This window comes from Odocoileus virginianus, chromosome 7, assembly GCF_023699985.2.
Source record: "Odocoileus virginianus isolate 20LAN1187 ecotype Illinois chromosome 7, Ovbor_1.2, whole genome shotgun sequence".
Classification (NCBI taxonomy): Eukaryota; Metazoa; Chordata; class Mammalia; order Artiodactyla; family Cervidae; genus Odocoileus; species Odocoileus virginianus.
Window position 1 is genome coordinate 71,074,041 of NC_069680.1, and position 23,070 is coordinate 71,097,110.

General features: G+C 42.7%; 1 protein-coding gene across 9 annotated transcripts in view; it reads left to right on the forward strand.

Annotated features, from left to right (window-relative positions):
• NRG3 (neuregulin 3) overlaps positions 1–23,070 on the forward strand; it is a 1,166,188-nt gene that overhangs the window by 860,999 nt on the left and 282,119 nt on the right. For all 9 annotated transcript variants that reach the window (XM_070470944.1, XM_070470948.1, XM_070470945.1 and 6 more), the window contains exon 3: positions 7,921–7,994. In XM_070470944.1, the coding sequence (XP_070327045.1) occupies positions 7,921–7,994 (74 nt within the window). The remainder of the gene's footprint in view (positions 1–7,920; positions 7,995–23,070) is intronic.

A 23,070-nucleotide genomic window follows, 5' to 3' on the forward strand; every position in this document is an offset into this window, starting at 1 on the left:
TTAACTTAAATATCTTGCTGTCTTAATTAGTGTTCCTTTTAAATAAGACCACTTAATTAAGTTCTAAATTCAGCTAAAGAAAGCTTGCACTTTAATCAGTGTCACAGTATTCTCCATAGCAAAACCTAGATCTCAGCCTCAGCAGTGAGTGGCAGGGAAGGGAATGGGTTCTAACATCATAAGTAATTGTTGAGCCTATAGCTCTAGGCTGCAGACGCTTACCTCGAAAATTTTCTAGTCTTTCCAGCACACATCTGCGTTCAGATGGAGACCTGGTTTGAGATTCTGACTCCAGGACTCCTCATTTCTTCAGTGCTAGGCAGTTCACTCACCTTGGTCAAACTGTACTTTTGTCTTTTTTTAAAAACTGAGAACAGTTCACAATCAAGAAATGTCATTTTTAAGAGTGGTACTCCTATTTCAGAGCTTTCCCATCCATAGCTGGTGATAATTAAATTAATCCAAGCTTAGGAAGTTTGCCTTTAAATCAGTAACCAGCCTCTGTGACATGGTTTGCTTAAGAACATTAATTGTTTAGTAATGTTTAAATCTAGGTCTTTCTTACCATGGATCATGGCTTCTTTTCATGATATTTGGACCATATTTTTAAATACTAGTCTTGGGAAAGATAGCTGAATGAATGATGGTCTATGTATATACAATTTCCATGAAGAATGTTAGAAAGTGCCACAGATCAAACAAGGACTTTAAAATCAACCCTAGTTGAGTCTGTTCAAAGACTTACTGGCTGTATGATTTTGAAACAAGAGGCTTAACCTTTGTAAACCTCTGTTTCTTCACTTGAATAGCTAGGATGTTGATTCCAAATTCATAGAATATTTAAAAAAAAAAAACTGTCATGCATTGAGTGCTTACCAAAACAACAAGCATTATTTATTCCTAATAATAATTCTAGGAGGGAGCCTCTATTGTTATCTCCATGTTACAGATAGAAGGAAGGAGGTAGAGGAAGGCTAAGTAGCTAGTAAATAGCCAATCCCAGATTTAAAAACCAGGCTGTGCTCCAAACCACCCTGCATCTAAAATGTAAGGTTTATTTATTTTTTTATTTTTTGCATTTATTTCTGCCCTGATTTTTAAGATTTCTTTCCTTCTACTAACCCTGGGGTTCTTCATTTCTTCCTTCTCTAGTTGCTTTAGGTGTAGAGCTAGGTTATTTACTTGCCTTTTTTCTTGTTTCTTGAGGTAAGCCTATAATGCTATGAACCTTCCCCTTCGCACTGCTTTTACAGTATCCCATAGGTTTTGGGTTGTTGTGTTTTCATTTTCATTCATTTCTATGCATATTTTGATTTCTTCTATGATTTGTTGGTTATTCAGAAGCGTGTTATTTAGCCTTCATATGTTCGAATTTTTAATAGTTTTTTTCCTACAATTGAGATCTAGTCTTACTGCATTGTGGTCAGAAAAGATGACTGAAATGATTTCCATTTTTTTGAATTTACCAAGGCTAGATTTATAGCCCAGGATGTGATCTATTCTGGAGAAGGTTCCGTGTGCACTTGAGAAAAATGTGAAATTGATTGTTTTGGGGTGAAATGTCCTATAGATATCAATTAGGTCTAGCTGGTCCATTGTGTCATTTAAAGTTTGTGTTTCCTTGTTAATTTTCTGTTTAGTTGATCTATCCATAGGTGTGAGTGGGATATTAAAATCTCCCACTATTATTGTTATTGTTAATTTCCCCTTTCATCCTCATTAGCGTTTGCTTTACATATTGCAGTGCTCCTATGTTGGGTGCATATATATTTATAATTGTTATATCTTCTTCTTGGATTGATCCTTTGATCATTATGTAGTATCCTTCTTTGTCTCTTTTCACAGCCTTTATTTTAAAGTCTATTTTATCTGATATGAGTATTGCAACTCCTGCTTTCTTTTGTTCTCCGTTTGCGTGAAATATTTTTTTCCAGCCCTTCACTTTCAGTCTATATGTGTCCCTTGTTTTGAGGTGGGTCTCTTGTAGACAGCATATGTAGGGGTCTTGTTTTTGTATCCATTCAGCCAGTCTTTCAGTCAGAATGGCTGCTATCCAAAAGTCTACAAGCAATAAATGCTAGAGAGTGTGTGGAGAAAAGGGAACCCTCTAACACTGTTGGAGGGAATGCAAACAATACAGCCACTATGGAGAACAGTGTGGACGTTCCTTAAAAAACTGGAAATAGAACTGCCATATGACCCAGCATTCCCACTCCTGGGCATACACACTGAGGAAACCAGATCTGAAAGAGACTCATGTACCCCAATGTTCATCGCAGCACTGTTTATAATAGCCAGGACATGGAAGAAGTCTAGATGCCCATCAGCAGACGAATGGATAAGGAAGCTGTGGTACATATACACTATTGAATATTACTTATCCATTAAAAAGAATTCATTTGAATCAGTTCTAATGAGATGGACAAAACTGGAGCCCATTATACAGAGTGAAGCCAGAAAGATAAAGACCAATACAGTATACTAACGAATGTATATGGAGTTTAAAAAGATGGTAACGATGACCCTATATGCAAAACAGAAAAAGAGACACAGATGTACAGAACAGACATTTAGACTCTGTGGGAGAAGGCGAGGGTGAGATGTTCAGAGAGAATAGCATTAAAACAAGTATACTATCAAGCAGTGAAACAGATCACCAGCCCAGGTTGGATGCATGAGACGGGTGCTCAGGGCTGGTGCACTGGGAAGACCCAGAGGGATGGGATGGAAAGGGAGGCGAGAGGGGGGATCGGGATGGGGAACACATGTAAATCCAAGGCTGATTCAGGTCAATGTAAGGCAAAAACCACTACAATAATGTAAAGTAATTAGCCTCCAACTAATAAAAATAAATGGAAAAATAAAATAAAATGTAAAGTTTAAGTGCCTGATGATTCTTCCATTTTCCCTAACCAAGAACTGAATGAGATTGAGGAGAATTGGCAGGAGATAAAGAAGAATACCTGGAGGTTTTTTTTTTTTTTTTTTTTTTTTTTTTTTTATCAAATCAGCATTTAACAGGCCCCTCCAAATTGGCAGACTTGTGTATCACTGACAAAGTGTCTCCTATCCTGTAACATCAAAGAGTAATTGCCATTTTTGTCTATGAATAAAAGTTGCCACAGTCAGGAAACAAAGCATACAGTTCACCACCATTTCTCTTGTGAAGTTAATTGATTTCTGCTAGTTGAAATTTTATGTATAAAATCAAGTTTCCAAGAAAGAAGCATGCATACTTTCTCTAAAATGTATGCAGAGACCAGACCCTATACCATGATTGAAGCAAACATTTGAACATGTTTCTAACCTTCTTGCATTTCTCTCTGTAAATTATGTAAAATGCATTTTTGCAAATATGTGCAGTAGAAGTTCTCTAGGCATAAAAATGGCCAAAATGCATGTATGTAATATAATATCAACTACATGTGCTTGCTCGTTTTTTTTCCTTCCTGGTATCTTTCCTAGGGTTTAAAGTAGGGAACAGGAATACTAGAAGCTTTGTGTAAAGTACACCCATGCAAATACTAAGCAGAGAACAAGGCTATAAGCTCAACAGCTAAGCATTATGATATAGTTGAGGAAGATGTGATAAAAAGTTTTATGTTGGCTGAGCCATCCATGTAGATAACAGAGACTGGCAGTGAAGACAGGCTGGAGTGGAGAAAAAGGATGTGAAGCAATGATCACATCTCCCATTGATGAGTAAATGACCAGGGAATCAACAGATGAGGATTCAGAGGATGGATAGTACCATTCCCCAATGGGACAGTTGTGTGTTGTTTTTGTTTTGCTTTGCTTTGCTTTCCTGACAGGAGTAAGTGGGAGAAATGGAAGAATAATCTGGAAATGTAGGGAGGTTGTTGGTCACAAGTGAGAGTTCTTTCATTTTTACTTGAAGTCATTATTAGTTCTAATTTAGTTACTATTCAGAAAAGGAGGTCAAAGAAATAAACTGGTGTTAGTATTGTAACAGAACAGATGGGCATAGTCTGAAGTTAGCCATGTGGGCTGATGGCCGTGGTAACCACTTTTTGCTGGCCGAAGAATGCCCATTTCTGTGGGAACATCAGCAATTGAGCTAAATTAAAAAAAAAAAAAAAACTCTTGAAGGGTATTCTGCATCCAGGTTAAGTGCTAGGTTCATTGCTTCTGTTTTAATACCCTAGACAAATCAAGTATTTGCTTCTAGTTCACAAGCATGCATATTGTAATTTCTCGTCTTTGTCAGTATTGTTCTCTTCTCCTTTGTCCAAGGATTGCCTTTTAAAGCCTTTCTCTAAAGCTGGGCTTTTCTTCAGGGACTGTGTATAAGAAAGAAATGAATAGAAGGGGTGGGTTGTTATTGTATACAACTGAACAAGTAGGAGGGGGATGAGGGCCAAACTAGAAGGATGTATTGAGTAGGAAAGTGAGGTCTGCATTTGAAACCATACAACTGGCCCTATCACTGAAGAAAGTGAGGGGCCTGGCCCCGAAACTCACCAGGCGAGGTACTTTGCTGACATTGAACTTGGCTCAGAATCTGCAATTTCTTTCCATCACTTTATTGCCAGGGGCCAGTCTCCCCTATTTATGGTTTTCATTGTTGTTTAGTTGCTAAGTCTTGTCCAACTCTTTTGTAACCCCATGGGCTGTAGCCTACCAAGCTCCTCTGTTCATGGGATTTCCCAGGTGGGAATACTGGGGTGGATTGCCATTTCTTTCTCCAGGGGAGATTGAGTTTACACTGTGGTTGTTCTACCATCAATAAGACTCCTCCCATTTTCTCTACACAACTGTTCATCAACTGTGGCTGTATTTCCTATTCTGAGCCTAGTCTTTGGCCATCTAGTTGTAGGGAAAAAAAAAAAAAAGCTTATGTGTAAGAACACCAGGGAATGTTGATATTTTTTAATAAAATTGCTATCATGATGCAAGGCTTTCCAGGGATAAATAAATTCAGAGAACAGGGGGGGATGAATTCAGTGGAGCTTTGAACCAATGCAGAGTAGAAAAATAATAGTGTATTAACCTGATTACGACTGAGCAACCTCCACTTCCACTTTTCAACCTGATTAAGGCAAGATATATGCTTAAAAAATGTATTTACCATTAAAGATTGCATATGTACTTTTAAAACTTTATTAATTCCATTCTGCTTTATTAAGATGAACAACCAGAAAGAACTTCTATTATATGACTTTCTTTTGTTCTTATACCTGTATCTCTCAAGAGAGCAAAATTCTTAAAAAGCAGTCTCAAAATTCACCCCTCCCTGCAACTAACACAAACCACAACAAACATGCCGTGATATTTCTCAAAAGATGTGCTGTTTATCACACTGTCAGAAGGTCTGCCAAACTCAATCTATGCAATAGAAGTGCATCCTAAGACAATTTTTCCTTTGCTTTGTGTGTTTAATAGTGTCGTAAATTCAAACCACCTCACTGACTTTACCTGCTAGGCACAGTTTGTCTTCACATTTGGATGGATTTGAACTTATCAAGGTGACATGTGTGATTTTTAAGTGGAAACTTTAATTTGTCATTTCTTAAAACCCAGCACCAATTAGCAGGGACACATAGCCACCGTAAGAAAGGAGCAGAGTTTGCCTCATACCCAGTCACACAGCCCCTGGTGGGTTTCCTAACTTGAGCCGGGCTACTTCAACCTCATCACACTTTATTATCTACAGCATGCTGATAGGAAGGCAGGGTGATGGCATGCACCGTGCAGTTTTCCTGGTAACCCATGAGGCTTGAACACCAGAGTGGGCTCAAAGCCACGGCAAATCATTTGAAGACTAGAACAGTTTCAAACATCTTTCCTTATTTTCTTTTCCACACACAAATGGAGTAATGAATTTTAAGTGATGAAAAACCCCTTAAAAAGCAAAACAAAACAAAAGCACTTCCCCTTAAAAGCAGCAATATCCCAAGGATACAATTGCCAAATTAAATGAAGATGCAAAGAGTGAAGTGTGCTTAAAATCTCCCACATATGTTGGAAATAAAGTCCTCAGAAGTGAATGAATGTATGCAGCTAGCACCTAACTCATCATTACAGGAAAATGAGAACTAAAACACTGTTGATCAAGTCATTCTGAATAAAGATGATGACGTTAGGGCAGTTTCAGAGAACAGAAATTTATTTTTTCATCATAAACGTGCTTCCATCTTAAGTATTTTCTGACTTTTTACAATTATTGCTTCAGTAATGTGCCTGCTTTATTTCAAGTTCAGTAAATGAATTTCTTCAAGTTTATGAAAATATTTGTCTGCTTAAGCAAATTCTCTCCATAGCCTGTTGGGTATTTGAAGTGTCCATGCATCAGATGTCTTTGTTCTCAGTCTATAGGGAAAATTACCAAACACACTCCAGGGTGCCAGGTTTGAAAAGGTGCTGAAGAGAGCCTGCCACATTACCTTTATTCCACTTTAGCTCACAGTGAAAGGTGGAAAAATTACCTGGGTGCCTTTCACTGTGATGGCTCCAACTGCAATAGACCTTATCTAATAGTTTATTACACTCAGAAAACAAAGCATATTCTAAAGAAAGAATCCACGGCTCCCATCTCTGACAGAATGGTCTCTTTGAATTCTTTTGTTGATTTCATAGATTTCTAACAACCAGAGGATTGTTTTTAAATCTGATTTTTATGCCAGCATCACAATTTCCTCCTCAGTAAGTAGGACAGATTCATCCCAGGAGCAACAGTGGATGCCTATCTGCTTAACTTGGGCATGACAGATTAAGCTTCAAGCAGATACACTAAATGCCACCTCCTTGCTTACACAAATTGTTCAGAGGCAGGCGAGTGAGGGCTTAGCTGTATTTGTTCCTTGAACTGTCAGCTGATGAGCCAGTACTGTCTGAGACAGCCAAGCAGCCTTGATTGAGCAAAGACTGTGGATAGGAAGGGCTGCCTAGACATGCCTCACTGCAAGGGCTTTCAGGTAAATATCCCACCTCCAAATTGTACCCACCTTCAGAAAGTTTCTCTGGACAATGCCTTGCAGGAAGAGGGCACTTGTTAGCTAAATATAAAAGAGAAAAAGGAGGAGAAAAAAATGTGAGTTTCGAGAAAATGCAGAGGCCTTTCATGTAGAGACAGATACTTTTCCAATTTGGCCAGATCTGAAATAAATGCTGTTATTTCTTTTTTTTTCTTTTCCATTTATTTTTATTAGTTGGATGCTAATTACTTTACATCATTGCAGTGGTTTTTGTCATACATTGAAATGAATTAGCCATGGATTTATATGTATTCCCCATCCCGGTCCCCCCTCCCACCTCCGTCTCCACCCGATCCCTCTGGGTCTTCCCAGTGCACCAGGCCCAAGCACAGATCACCAGCCCAGGTTGGGTGCATGAGACAAATGCTGTTATTTCTGACTCAGCAGTTAGGCATCACTGACTGGAAAAATTGCTAAGTAAAAAATAAAAGTAAAATTAGCAAATGAACAAGCTAGTAAAACATGAGGAAAATGAACAGTAGGCCAAATCGACTGATAATGTTTGATCAATTATGTTAGACAATGATTTTTTATTAGAAAAATAACACTTGTAATATGATGCTTTCTGAAAGAGCATTTGCAGTCTTTTAGAGACAAGTATGTTGCATAAAGAAAACTGCAGAATTATAATATGAGGATCACAATTATTCATACACCATGAGGGGCATCTTAAATTGCTGTTGTTTGTTTGCTAGATATTACCTATAAAACTACAACAGAAAAGTGGTGCTGTTTCCCCCCACCCCCCAACACAGACTTAAGACTCTAGAATCCATCTGTTAATGTTAGAAATAGACTGAGCCAAGCATCACCAAAGCAGGAATGTACTTTCTCATGCTGATGTCATTGGTGGCTATTTTGCTCGTTGAAATCTCAAACCTTTCACAACCACATGCGTATGTTTGTCATTTATCCTTTTTCTCAGGTGCAAAGAAGGCTACCAAGGAGTCCGTTGTGATCAATTTCTGCCGAAAACTGATTCCATCTTATCGGATCCAAGTAGGTCATGCATTTTTCTTCTGTCTCTAACACAACATAAAACTCTGAGTCACAGTTGCTAACTCACGGACCCCTGGATCTCAGTTCTGTGTCTCTGAATGCTGCCGAGGGTGGGAGCTGGGGACAGGCATTCACTTTCAAGGTTTGTTCAGAACTATCTCTGTTGAGATGTAGGTCTTCTCTGGGGATGGAGCCTGGTTTCCAGATTCATCTCCACTGCTACCCTCCCATGGGGGCTGCAACAAATCCTGCTCCCTTAGCTTTCAGGCTCCCTTCCTGCCACCCCATTATGAAAACAAGGATATAGAAACATAAAAGACCTTATTATTTATCCAAAAGAGTGGTATGATAACTGTTATGTCATACTGCTTTTTACCTGCTGGTTGGTAACTTGTGAAAACATTAAACCCTATTAACTTTAACGTTCCTGAAGTAAGGAAATATACATATAAAATTAAATAAGCAGTTTTCAGACCAATTGTGAAAACCCCATTTTTAGCAACCCTATTGGCATATCAGCGATTACTATACCAACAACAAATTAATTTTTTGTTTTTGTTGTTCATGAAAGAAGACAATTTGCTGCTAAGAAATACTGCCACTTATTTCTGTCTCTATGTGGAGTAAAAAATAATGTTCTATACGAATATGCTCAGTTCTGGTCAAATGTGAAATTTTTCCTTTATCTGTAAATAATCTGATCTTTCAGTGACTGCTACAGTTGAATCACCACTAAGAAAAGGGGACTTTTATTGAATCAGCAGTTTAGCTCAGTGAAGATAATGACAGGCATTTTCAGATTGTAAAAGCAATGTTTTGGTTTTCTGAATACCAAACATGCATAACATAAACTTTAGCAAAATACCATGTATTGATGGCAGCCAGTGGTCACCCTGTCTGTGAATGTACAGGTTCTGCATAATGAACATGTTAAGCCATCCTTCAACACTTTTTCAAAGTGCATATTTTTATTGTGCCCCCACCCTGAATTTTTAGGTATGTTTCCCTGAGTAAACAGAATATTTTTTAAAAGAAAATTTTTGTGTAATTCAATTTGCTTGTGTTTTATCTTGACAAGGCAAGCTACCATCATTTAGCATTAACTATTCTTTTCTTTTCAAATTTAGCTCTCCTAAAGAAAAGTGGTGGTTGCCTAAAAGCCAGTAACCAAACTGGCCATGGTTGATCTCTGTTCTCTGAAATGTGAGGCTCTGGTCCCTAGGAGTTCCCCAGATAGGGGACAGTTACTGGAGTGTGTGGTGTCTTTTCTATCTTGTAGTTTTAGCCACTTGCTCAGCTGATATCTAAAAGGTATGCTTGTGGCTAGAGATGTGTATTTGCTCCATTAGAAAGCATAAAAAGAAGAATGGGTTTGCTGATTTCATTTTCTTTTTATTCACTTTGATGTGCTTAGTTTTCCTTTTTTTTTTTCTTTCCTTCTTCCTTATTTTTCCCTTCTCTTTCCTTCCCTTTTATTGTCCTTTTTCCTTTCTTCTCTTTATTATTTTCTTTCTTACCTATGCTCCCTGCCTTCCTCCCTCCCTCCCTCCTTCGCTTTTTCTTTTCCTATATAGCTGTAGAATACCTGTTTGGTACAGGGTACTGGAGCAGGGCTTGCATGTGGAACAAAATAAGTAAAATAACCTTTATTTATACAATCTAATAAAACCTTTGACATTCTATTAAACATAATAGTCCATCACTGCAAATGTTGAGAATGAGACCACTGAACATTTTGAACAAACCAGTACTCGAGAAACCAAGCATTGCACTCGCATTCAGGTTTATTAACGCTGGTGGGCCCAGAGGAGTTAACACTCCAAGCTCTGAGCCCTGAACAAAGGGGTTACAGAGATTTTATACATGGACAGGCATGATTAAGCAGGTTTGCAGGGGATGGGCAATTATAAAGAGCAGGACAAGGGTGAGTGAGATAAGCTCCAATTCCTAGTATTGTGAGTCTGCACTTTCTGAGACTGTGTGACCTGTGTGATCCAGACTTTGCAAGGAGCAAGCTGAGTTACAGAGGCAGAAGGAACAGGAGGTTATGTAAAATTTTAACTTCTCCTCTTCATTCCCCCCTCTTGATGCTTTCTATCACCCATTGTAGAAAGTATCATCTCATGCTTTGATGGGACATTCAGAGTTCCCCATCAGTTCAGGGAGCTATATTGAGTTAGTATCATTTGTAACTTTATGGATTCAATTTGAGAGGTTATGAACTGGGTAAGAGCATTGAGAATACAAGGGCCAAAAAGGAGCACCACAAAGAAAATGAAGAGAGGACTGGTGAAAGGGAAAAGCCAGGATGCCCAGCTCCAGGTATTGTTCCAATTACCCCAGGAATTTGCTGGTCCCTCTCTCCTTTTTATGATTTGTTCCCTAGCTGTTGGGCCATGTCCCTAACTATTCCTGATTGGTTTACATAAAAGCAGCATTCTTCGTTCAAGAAGAGGCAGTCCTCTCTTTTCAGCTGTCAGTAGGTCTCAGTCAGTCAGTCAGTTCAGTCGCTCAGTTGTGTCCAACTCTTTGCGACCCCATGAATCGCAGCACGGCAGGCCTCCCTGTCCATCACCAACTCCCAGAGTTTACTCAAACTCATAATCCATCGAGTCGGTGATGCCATCCAGCCATCTCATCCTCTGTCATCCCCTTCTCCTCCTGCCCCCAATCCCTCCCAGCATCAGGGTCTTTTCCATTGAGTCAACTCTTCGCATGAGGTGGCCAAAGTATTGGAGTTTCAGCTTCAGCATCAGTCCTTCCAATGAACACCCAGGACTGATCTCCTTTAGGATGGACTGGCTGGATCTCCTTGCAGTCCAAGGGACTCTCAAGAGTCTTCTCCAACACCACAGTTCAAAAGCATCAATTCTTTGGTGCTCAACTTTCTTCACAGTCTAGCTCTCACATCCATACATGACCACTGGAAAAACCATAGCTTTGACCAGACAGACCTTTGTTGGCAAAGTAATGTCTCTGCTTTTTAACATGCTATCTAGGTTGGTCATCACTTTCCTCCCAAGGAGTAAGCAACTTTTAATTTCATGGCTGCAGTCAGTAGGTCTAGCCCTCTCCTATTCTGTAAAAATCACCTCAGCCAGGGAATCTAGTTGGTCCTGTGAGGCCACTAAAGATTTGGCTACTCTCTCAATGTAGTCTGTGAAGTCCTTCGATTGTGTATGGTAGCAGGTGGTTGATGAAGCAATTCCTCCTATTCCCATACCTATCCCAGCTGTAATTCCCAGACCAACTAGTAGGGGTATAAACTGGATGACTCTTTTTGACTGCGTATGTGCTGCCAGGGGTATGGTGAGAGCCTGGTTGTTAGGACAGTATTCATCTGGGGAGTAAGGAAAGCTAAGGGGCAGATACCCATCCAGTTGACTGGTAGACAGAAGTAAATAACTGTCCCACAAAGAGCCCTTGATGGGGGCAACACCATATTGTGTTTGTGGGAGGATGAGTGGGTCACTCACCTTTTAAAGTTTGATTACATTCGTCCCTGGCTAAATTCCCTACAGGTTCAGTTCCTCCATCATTTGTAAAGCATTCTGGAGCCTGTTGAGTTAACTCAGTTGCCCTTAAGACTGGCCGTTGTAAGGGTGGATCTATAGGAGTTCCCATGGCTGTTGCATTATTCATTGGTACTGGTGTAGCTAAGTACTGTGGAGCTCCTAAGGGTACGCAAAGCCAGCAATCCCTGCCAGCTGGGGATTGGTGTCATCAAGAAGGTAAAGCGTTGCACTGAGAACCTGATACAGATGAGGGTCTAAGGGGCAGTTAACTCTGTAACCTGGGTCATACAGCCAACAGGGGTATGATTTTTTAGGGCAAAGATGATAGGGCAAAGATGATCCGTGATTTCGTTTGTCTGCATTATTGTTCCTGTCCAGTAGGGTTTTCCATTTATTTGGCAGGCAGACACTTGGTCTGGGTTGTAACATCTGCGTGGCATTTGGGGGTAGATGGAGGCACAGGGGCATGACGGCAACACCATGGTGTTGGGAGACCGCCTGAGGTTTGGATCCTCTGGGGTGGGTACGATAGTGGCAGCGAGGAGTAAAACTGGAAAACATTTCTGGCACCCAGACTTCTGGACATGCATCACCTGATTATGATGGCAGTAGGTGATTGGCCTACAGGATTGGCTATCTATACATTGTTCTAGCTGATGGTTAAGTAAGTGATTTTCCAAGGGTTGACTGCAATATTGATAGGTGCATGATGGATAAGGAACGGCACCATCTGTTATAGCAAGGGACACCAGAAGGCTGCAAAGCCACATATACATAACAGATAACTGAACATTAGCAAAAGGTTTCCTCCCCATCTTTTGGTTATCACAGCTATAGCAACTGAGGCTATCATGAAGGGGGTTCAGCTATACTGGGAGCGATTTAGTTAGTAGGGAGACTCAATCATAAGAGACATCTAATAAGAATGAGGCTTCCCACTACTGTGAGATAACAGACAGCTAACCATAGCTTCTGACCCAAATCCCAGTCCTGGAGTACTACTGAAGCTAGTCCTGTAGCGAAGAGTACAGCAATCATACCAATCAGTGACAGAGGCCAGGATTGACAATGAAAATCCATTTATACTTTGATAGCCAGATCCTCAAGCTTCCACCATGCTTTGACCAGCCAGCTGCTGGAGTGTGGCTGGAATAAGGCTGAAGAATCCTCAGGCTTCTGCCGTGCGTTGACTAGTCAGCTTCTGGAGTGACTAGAGCAGGGCTTAGCGTCCTTCGTGGCTGAAGGCTGTTGTTTTTGGAACCAGACCTTAAGGGGATTTTTGGGGTCTCAAACTGTTTTCCAGGTGTCCTCAGCACAGGAAGCCTCTGCCTTCTTGACTCTGATGTGGTGGATCCAAGGGATGACGCCTGTAAGTTTAACAGCAGTAGGGGTCGCCAAGATGACCATGCGAGGCCTGTCCAAACTGGCTGAAGTGGTTCCTTGTTCCAGTCTTTTACCCATACCTCGTCTCCTGGCTGAGAGGGATGAACCCAGTTGCCCAAAGGAATGGGTGTCCTTTTTAAGGTTTCTTGGGCGATATGGTAGAAGACTTTCCCAAAGACCTGGAGGTGTCGGGACATTTCCAGGTCAGCTAGTTGTTGGGGGTCTCCCTTGATTTTTCCTATCACTGGGAGTGTTCTCCCATATAAGATCTCAAAGGGAGAATAGCCTGAGGACCTCAGGGTGTATCAGGCTTGGAGTAAGGCTAGGGGTAACATGTCAAGCCAAGATAACTGGGTCCTGACAGAGTTTAGCTAATGTAGCCTTGAGGGTCCAATTCATGTGTTCAACTTTCCCTGAGCTCTGCGGCCTGTAAGTGGTATAAAGCTTCTGTTTGATTCCCAATGTCCTGGATGAAGTTTGGATTATCTCAGACACAAAAGCTGGCCCATTGTCAGACCCTATGGAGAGAGGAAGCCCATATCTCAGGATTATGTCTCTTAGTAGGGCCTTGGTCACTGCTCGTGCCCATTAAGTGCGCATGGGGTAGGCTTCAGCCCATCCCGAGTATGTGCAGACTATCACAAGTAAATACTTACAGCCTCTGTAGGGCTTGACTTAGGTAAAGTGCACTTCCAGACCTTCAAATGGCAGTGTCCCAACTGTCTGTACCCCTGGGTTGGGTCTTGGTCCCTGGCTTGGCTCACAAGTCACACATCTAGCACTGATCTGGGCACACAGGGTTGGGAGCTTAGGAACGAAATAGTAGCTGCTCAGTAAGCTCTCCATCTCAGTATTTCCTAAATGAGCTGTCTCACGATGTTATTTTACCAGCCAGTCTGCTATATTGCTGGGGACAAAGAATCTTTGGTTTGGGAGCTTCCACCAGCCCCCCTTTTTTTTTTTTTAATTCCTCCCTCATTTAGAGCCCATTGATCTTCTTCCTTGATATATCTTGGAGATGGAGGCAATTCTGGTGCCAAGAGGACGTTAAAGATTGACTTGGGGCCCACTGTGGGGCTGGGTTGGGTTGCTGCCTCCTTGGCTGTCTGGTCAGCCAACCGATTTCCTTTGCCGACTGGATCAGTCCCTCTGAGCTGATGGCCTTTACAGTGTATGACTGGCACTTGGGAAGGCTTCCAGACTGCTTCTAGCAGCTGAAGGATTTTGTTTGTTTGTTTGTTTCCATAGGTAAAAAGGTGGGCAGGGTTCAGCGTCTGCACAGTCTCAAGTTGGACCCATGGGTTTTCTCAAAGCAGTCCTTGATGGTGAATTATCCTAGAGTTGGTCAGCCACTTACGCCCCTAGCTATTCATCAAGGCAGTAACAGCACGGGGAACCTTTACATTTACACCTTGTCCTAGAGTAAGCTTAGCTGCTTCCCTGACCAAAACTGCAGTGGCAGCTAATGCCCAGAATTGAGGCAGCCATCCCGCAGCCACTGGATCCAGTCATTTGGATGGTTATGTGACCAGGCATTGCCATGGCCCAACTGTGTGAGAACCCTCAGTGCAGTGTGATTTTTCTCATGTACAAAGGCTAGAGTCCCATGTCACATCTGGAAGCCCTAATGCTGACGCACTGGTTAAGAGTCTCTATCTCCTTGAAGGCCTTTTCCTGTTCAGGTCCCCCCTCCAGGGGGCCCTTACCAGACCCTGCTGTGGCTTTAAACAGAGGCTTGGCAATTTCAGAGAAAACGGGTATCCAGATCCAGCAGAATCTGGCAGCCCTGAGGAACACATGGACTTCTTTCTTGGTGTCCAGCTGAGGTATTGAACAGATAGCTTGCTTCCTCTCATGTCTGAGCACCCAATGCCTTTTTGTGATGACAAACCCGAGGTACTTGACCTCCTGTCTGCAGATCTGAGCCTTTTTCCATGACACCTTGTACCCTGTGATGGAGAGTAGAACTAATGGGGCTTTGGTACCTCTCCAGAAGCCCCCTTGGGTGGGACTGGCTAGCAACAGGTCATCCACATACAGGAGCAGGGTGCAGTTGAAAGCTTCTCTGGGAAAGGCAGCAAGGTCTGCAGCCAGGGCTTCACCAAACAGGGTAGGTGAGTTTTTGAAGCCTTGTGGCAATCGGGTCCAAGTCAGCTGTGTCTTCTCCCTGTGTGTGGGTCTTCCCATTCAAAGGCAAACAAGGGCTGGCTGGTGACAGCTGGAGGCAGAAGAATGCATCCTTGAGATCAAGGCAGGTGAACCAGCTTGCCTGAGCGGGTAATAGACTCAAGAGAGTGTAGGAATTTGGGACCACTGGATGGATGGTGATCACTGCACTGTTGATGGTGCAGAGGTCCTGGACAGGGCAGTAGTCATTCCCTCCAGACTTTTTAACTGGTAAGATTGCAGTGTTCCAGGGAGACTGACATTCAATTAGGATCTCAGCATCTTGTAGGCGCTGGATGTGGCCCCAAATCCCCAGGAATGCCTCTTGTGATACTGGATATTGTTTCTGTCTAACAGGAGTGGCTCCTGGCCTCAAGTCCACTACAATGGGGACACAGTTTTTGGCCAAACCTGGGGGCCGCTTCTTTCCCAGACATCAGGGAATTCTTTTAACAGTCTTGGGGGATTTATTTGTTCCCCTCCTGAGGAATAGAGACACCATTCATCTTCCCTGGGCATGGTCATGGCCATCATCAGAGCCGATTGGCTCCCCAGGGTGAGGCTCGCAGACTTTCCAGGGGCAAAGGTGATTTGTGCCCCCAGCCTTGTCAGTAAGTCTCTACCCAGCAGGGGGCTGGGGCATCCCAGTAAGTAAAGAAATTATGAATCACCAGATGGCCCCCTAACTGACACAAATGGGCCTTGCAAAATGAGTGGGCTGCCATGTCCCATGTGGCCCCAACAATAGTTGCTGTTCGGCCTGTGAGGGGATCCACAGGTGTGGTTACCATGGAGTGTTCAGCTCCGGTAGCCACCATAAAAGTCACTGATTGGCCCCCTACTTTTATCATGACTGTGTGCTCCCAGGGGCCCAGGATCAGGGAGCCCAGTTTCCCTTAGTCTGATTCTGCTCCAGCCAGGCCTATAAGGTTTTGGATGGCTGGCTCAGGTTGGTACCTTTCTTTGTTGGGTTGACTGAACTTCTTCAACCCTTTAGATGTCCCTCGGCGATGGGGGCATTTATTCCTCCAGTGTCCAGTCTCTTTGCAATAGGTGCTCTGGTCATGGCATAGTGGTAGTCTCTTCTGTTTCCCCTTTCCATGAGGGAACAAACCGTCTGTTTCACTTGATCGGAGCTCCTCAATGCTGCTGCTAGCAGGGCTGCTTTCTGTTTCATTTTTTATCTGCTTCTCATTGGGCTTCATGGTCTCAGTTCACAAAGACTTTATTTGCTATCTCCAGGAGCTGTGTAGCATTCATCTCAGTGAAGCCTTCCAGTGTTTGGAGCTTTCGTTGGATGTCTGCATAGGATTGAGCCACAAAGGCAGCATTGATCATTCATTGATTCTTGGGTGTCTCAGGGTCGAATGGGGTGTGTGTCTGGAACGCTTCACACAATCTGTCATAAAATTGGTGGAAGTCTCATCTACTTTTTGGATTATCATTGTAATTTTGGACATATTGGCAGGCTTCTTGGCTCCTACTCGAAGTCCATGTAGAAGGCATCACGGTAGCGACCCAGGGTTTCTTGTCCTTCTTTGGTATTGAAATCCCAATTAGGTCTCGTCTATGGCATCACTTCTCGTGCCCATCTTTCTACATCTAAGAGCTCTGCGAGGACTTGTCCCTGGAGCCATTTTTGGGCTTCTGTTGGGATGCGTCACCTTTCTTCAGTAGTGAAGAGAGACATAAGGAGCTGGCAACAGTCTCCCCATGTAGGCTGATTGGTGTGGAAAGTTGACTCTAGGAGGTCAGTCATAGCCTGTGGTTTATCAGAGTATGCTGGGTTATGGTGTTTCCAGTTTAGGAGATCAGTAGTGCTGAAGGGCTGGTAATAGAGGATGGAGCATCCAGGCTGGACTGAGCTGTCCTTGTTCACTTGTTGAGAGCCTTGAGTTTCTCACAGTAGCATCTGATGGGCCACGACCGGCTGGTTAGATTGTTTGGCTAAGCAAAGCCACTCCCCTACTGGCTTAGGGCTGGAGTCTTGCTTATGAGGCGGTGTAGGGGACATGGAGGGAAGTGGACTGTCTGACAGTGGGTCCAGCGCTGGCTCTGCCGAGGCTTGTGGAGTCGGGAATGTTTGGTGGGGGCAGCAGTGGGTCTTCCACTGGATCTCCCTGGAATATAGATTTTTTTCCCTTCTTCTTTCTTTTTTTCTGAGTGGTTGGGCCACAAATACCCTACTCTGTCCCTGTCCATTTATGCTAAATCTTGCCCATGGGGGAGGGTCTGTGTTATTAAAAGTCAGTAGTCTATGTGTGGAAACTGATCTGGATGTCCTGGAGTCCAAGTGACTACCTGGTGCATTGCTTGGACAGTGGGTCCCTCTGGCAGCCATCCAACATCAAAGGATGGCCAACTGAGCTCACATAAGTTATGAAGCTTCCTGGGGGTCATCTTGACTCTGTAATCCCTTGCAAAGCCCTTTTTAAATTTCTTTATTGTGGAATCTAAAACTGTTGGCTTAGAGGAACTTCCACCCATGTTGACCAATGTAATCTACCTGGCAACATTCTGAGGAAAACTTAATCTCTTAGATGTCACTCAAGGAATCAGTCGACAGAGTAACCATTAATTTCTCCCTCCCCGTGTGTCCTGCCCTGAGTCGGTGGTGCAAAGACAAACAAGGGTGGATGCCCCCTCAAAAGAGGAGACCATTCAGGTGCCCGATTGGCTGCATCCCCGGGGGGAATGTAGGTGCCTCTTAGCATTGGCAGATCTGTATAAACCTCTGATCTGGATCTGTCTCACAGGGAGGGGTTGGGTCCCTCAGAAGCAGACACTGCCTTGAGCCATATGAGGCCACCATGGAACCACAAGATAGGGCCCACTCGGACTCGGTAGGCATGAGGCCATGAAGCCACACAATCGAGCCTGAAGCACTGATGAACCAGGCCATACACTCATTCACGTTCATTTTTTGTCTGCCTGGTCACGCTCCCGAGGGAGATTTAAGACGCCTCTTAGCATTGGCAGGTTAGTATAAACCCCCGACCTGGACCAGTCTCGCAGGTGGGATCAAATCCCCCGGAGACTGGCACCAGTCTTATGAGATTGTCATGGACCCGCAGGTTTTGGACCTTCTCAGGCTCCATAGTCTTAGGACTGTGGAGCTTACTTTCACTTCTTTCAGTCAGCAATTATGCATACACAATCACTCAGAGATTATCACAATGCTTCCCTTTTCCCAAGTCCTCAGGTCTCTCTATCTGATGCTCCCTTCCTGGGAGCTCCAAGGAGGTGATCAGTCTCCTCTTCTACCCATTGGGGTAGGACCTCACTGGGGACTGGCCCCAGGGCCTTACCTGATCCTGTGGCCATTCCTGGTGAGTTGGTCCATCCCTCCAATGAGTCCAGCTGGGGCTCAGCTGCCCAGAGAGTCAGAACACCAGTCCAAAAGAGAACCTGGAATACCGTCGGGTGGTGTGCCTCCTCGTTCGTCTTGGGGCTTCTCCATCCCAACCCAGCTGAGCCACCAGTCCGGCTTCTCAAGGGGCTGACATGGTTGGAATATCGCCGGGGCCTCCAGAAATGTTGCAGAAACCAGTACTCAAGAAACAAAGCACCACACTGGGAGAGCTGGAGAACTCAGGTTTATTACGCTGGTGGGCCCAGAGGAGATAAAAATCCAAGCTCTGAGCACCAAACAAAAGGGTTACAGAGTTTTTATACATGGACAGAAATGAATAAGCGGGTTTGCAGGGGCTGGACAATTGCAAAGAGCAGGACATGGATGGGTGAGATAAGCTCCAGTTCCTAGGATTGTGAGTCCCCACTTTCTGAGGCTATGTGACCTACATGATTCAGACTTTGCAAGGAGTAAGCTGAGTTACAGAGGCAGAAGGAGCAGCAGGTTATGTAAAATTTTAACTTTCCTCTTCATCAGGACTGTGTGCTCCTAAAAGAAAAATGATCCTGTGATCAGTCACTAACCCTGAAAGTCTTGGTCCTACTGTTGACTTAAAAAAAAAAAAAAGATGCACAACTTGAGAGTTGCGAGTTAAGTTTTACTGGGGGCAAAATGAGGACTGCAGCCTGCGAGGCAGCACCTCAGCTCTGAGAGACTGCTCCAAAGAGGCAGTGGGAGAAGGGTCAATATATAAGGTTTTGGTGAAGGGGGAGTTCAGTACCACTAAGCACTCATTCTAACCACTTTAATAAAAGGTTTTCTGCTAGCCAGGAGGATTCGATGTCACCATGAAAGGATCTGGTGCCTTTAGATATAAGGAGATACAAGGACTGAGATCATAAAATCTATTCCTAGAAACATCCAGCTGCCTGAAGACCTGTCCCACCAGATCCCCTGGAGCACAGAGTGCCTCACTTCACCCTGAACTCCTTCAGGGAGTGTTGAAGGCCAGTAGCTATAGCAGCATAGGGTTCAATCTCAGCAGAGGCAGTTGTCAAATGCTCTTGTTCAGTCATTGGCAATGCTCTTGGCAAGTGCCAATTTTCAGTTGACACTATATACATAAAAATATTTAGGGCAACAATATTTAAAATGTTAAGAAAATAGACATATTAAAAAATTATGTTTAAGTAGAACATCATATGGCATATTGATCATGTTCTAAGAAATTATCATTAAAATAAGAGCTGTATGAAATAGTTCTATTAAGTGAAAGAGCAAGATAGAAAATTATTTTCATTCAAGATTGCAATAAGGACTTCCCTTTGTCCAAAGATAGGGGGAAAAAATACACCATATTACTAAAAGGGAATTTTAAGTTTTGGGGTTATAGAAGTATGTGATTTTTTTTTTCCTTTTTATCCTGTTTTCTGTAAAATGACACATCACTGTGTGAATCAAAATGATAGAATGCCCTGTGTTGGGCTGCATTAAAAGAGGCCTGCAAGGCTTATGCTTGCCCAGATTCAAGACCAAAGAAAAGATAACCTCAGAGTCTATTAAAAAAAAACAAACCCAAAAGGTATCAATGGTTTAATGAATGGTTTAATATCTAAAGCAGGGCTCAAGAGTGAGGCCTCCACCCTATGTGTCAGATGGTGAACAGGACTTGGCAGCTGACTTTGTTGAGAGAAGAAGAAATGAAAAAGGGCAAAATGGTTGTCTGAGGAGGCCTTACAAATAGCTGAGAAATGAAATGAGAGAAGGAGAAAAAGAAAAAAGGGGAAAAGGAAAAAAAGGAGAAAAGGAAAGAGAAATCCATCTGAATGCAAAGTCCCAAAGGAGAGATAAGAAAGCCTTCCCAAGTGATAAATGCAAAGAAATAGAGGGAAACAATAGAATGGGAAAGACTAGACATCTCTTCAAGAAAGTTAGATTTACCAAGGGAACATTTCATGCAAAGATGGGCACAATAAAGGACAGAAACGGTATGGACCTAACAGAGCACAAAATATTAAGAAGAGGTGGCAAGAATACACAAAAGAACTATTAAAAAAAAAAAATCTTCATGACCCAGATAACCATGACGATTTGATCACTCACCTAAAGCCAGACATCCTGTAGTTTGAAGTTAACTGGGCATTAGGCGGCATCACTGTGAACAAAGCTAGCAGGGGTGATGGAATTCCAACTGAGCTATTTCAAATCCTAAAAGATGATGCTGTGAAAGTGCTACACTCAATATGACAGCAAATATGGAAAACCTAGCAGTGGCCACAGAACTGGAAAAGGTCAGTTTTCATTGCAATCACAAAGAAAGGCAATGCTAAAGAATGTTCAAACTACTGCACAATTGCCCTCATCTCACACACTAGCAAAGTAATGCTCAAAATTCTCCAAGCCAGGCTTCAACAGTACCTGAACCGAGAACTTCCAGATGTTTGAGCTGGATTTAGAAAAGGAAGAGGAGCCAGAGATCAAATTGCCAACATTTGTTGGATCATAGAAAAAGCAAGAGAATCCCATAGAAAACATCTACTTCTGCTTCATTAACTACACTAAAGCCTTTGCCTGTGTGGATCACAACAAACTGGAGAATTCTTAAAGATACGGAAATACCAGTCCACCTTACCTGCCTCCTGAGAAATCAGTATGCAGGTCAAGAAGCAACAGTTAGAACCAGACATGGAAGGACAGACTGGTTCCAAATTGGGAAAGGAACACATCAAGGATGTATACTGTCACCTTGCTTATTTAACTTGTATGTATAGTACATCGTCCACAATGCCAGGATGGATGAAACACAGCTGGATTCAAAATTGCAGAGAGAAATATCAATAACCTCAGATATACAAATGACACCACCCTTATGGCATAAAGTGAGGCGGAACTAAGCCTCTTGATGAAAGTGAATGAGGAGAGTGAAAAAGCTGGTTTAAAACTCAATATTCAAAAAGCAAAGATCATGGGATCTAGTCCCATCACTTCACGGCAAATAGATGGGGAAACAGTGACAGACTTTATATTCAGGAGCTCCAAAATCACTGCAGGTGGTGACTGCAGCCATGAAATTAAAGACACTTGCTCCTTGGAAGAAAAAGATACGACCAACCTAGACAGCATATTAAAAAGCAGAGACATTACTTTGCCAACATAGGTCCATCTAGTCAAAGCTATAGTTTTTCCAATAATCATATATGGTTGTGAGAATTGGACCATAAAGAAAGTGGAGTGCCAAAGAATTGATGCTTTTGAGCTGTGGTGTTGGAAAAGACTCTTGAGAGTCCCTTAGACTCTCAAGGAGATCCAACCAGTCAATCCTAAAGGAAATTAGTCCTGAATATTCATTAGAAGGACTGAAGCTGAAACTCAAATACTTTGGCCACCTGATGTGAAGAAATGACTCATTGGAAAAGACCCTGATGCTGCGAAAGATTGAAGGTGGGAAGAGAAGGGGACAACAAAGCATAAGATGGCTGGATGGCATCACCCAACTCAATGGACGTGAGTTTGAGCAATCTCTGTGAGCTGGTGATGGACAGGGGAGCCTGGTGAGCTGCAGTCCATGGGGTCTTAAAGAGTTGGACATGATTGAGCACCTAAACTGAACTGAAGGAAATGGGAGAGAGTATTACTAGTTATAAGGGGAACTGACAGGTTGGCTCATTGGTTACCAGGGAAACAAGCAGAGGGGCATGTGTTCCTCACTGCTCTTTGGATAAACTATCAGAGTGGAAACATTCTAATCTAAAGCTAGAACAATCATTAGCTGGGTCCTGGACAAGTATGTGAGAACATCAGTCACGAGAGTAGAGTATAGGTGAACCAGCCACTGGTTGAGCAGGGGAAGCACGGAGAATAGCCATCTTGAGGGTACTGAACATACACCTTGAAATTAAAAAATAAAAAAGCTAAACTAAAAAGCTTTGAGAAAGCTATAGATGAGTCCCTGAGACAGTTTAAATAGGCAAAGCATTTATCTCCCATTCATCTACACATGCATCCATTGACTTATACAATCACTTATTCTTTCCCTAAATATTTTCTGATCTGAGACCCACAAAGGGCCACTAATTGGTCAGATTATGTTCATACTAAGGTGTGCAAACTGGGTTTAGCTTTGAGGCCCCCAAGGCTAGTGAGGGAGAAAAATATGTACGTACATAAGCATGGGCATGATTCTAATGGTCACACACTTGTGACCTTGGCAGATTTATTAAACCCCTGAATCTCAGTCTTTTTATCTAAATAATGCCAATAAAACTATCTATAGGCATCTATCTCCATGATTGACAAGAGGTCATTTCCAGATGAATATTAGCCCACATCCTTTGCTCTTCATCATCGTCATGCTAACACATGTTTAGTTTACATGTGTCAGGCACATGTCAGGTTTACATGAGCCAGAGGGCTTTACCTAGATTATCTCATCAAACTCTCATAATCATAGTCCAGCAGAGGTACTGGCATTTGACCACAGTTTGTGGATGAACAAATTAGGCCTCAGAGATGTTAAATAAACTTCCTCCAAGGTCACACAGCTAGTTGATGCTGGATCTAATTTGTAATCCAAATGGCTTTAGGGTCTGAGCACCGAACTGTAGGACTCTTCGCTTCCGTTCCTAGGCCCTTCCTTTCTCTAGTTATTTTCAATATGACA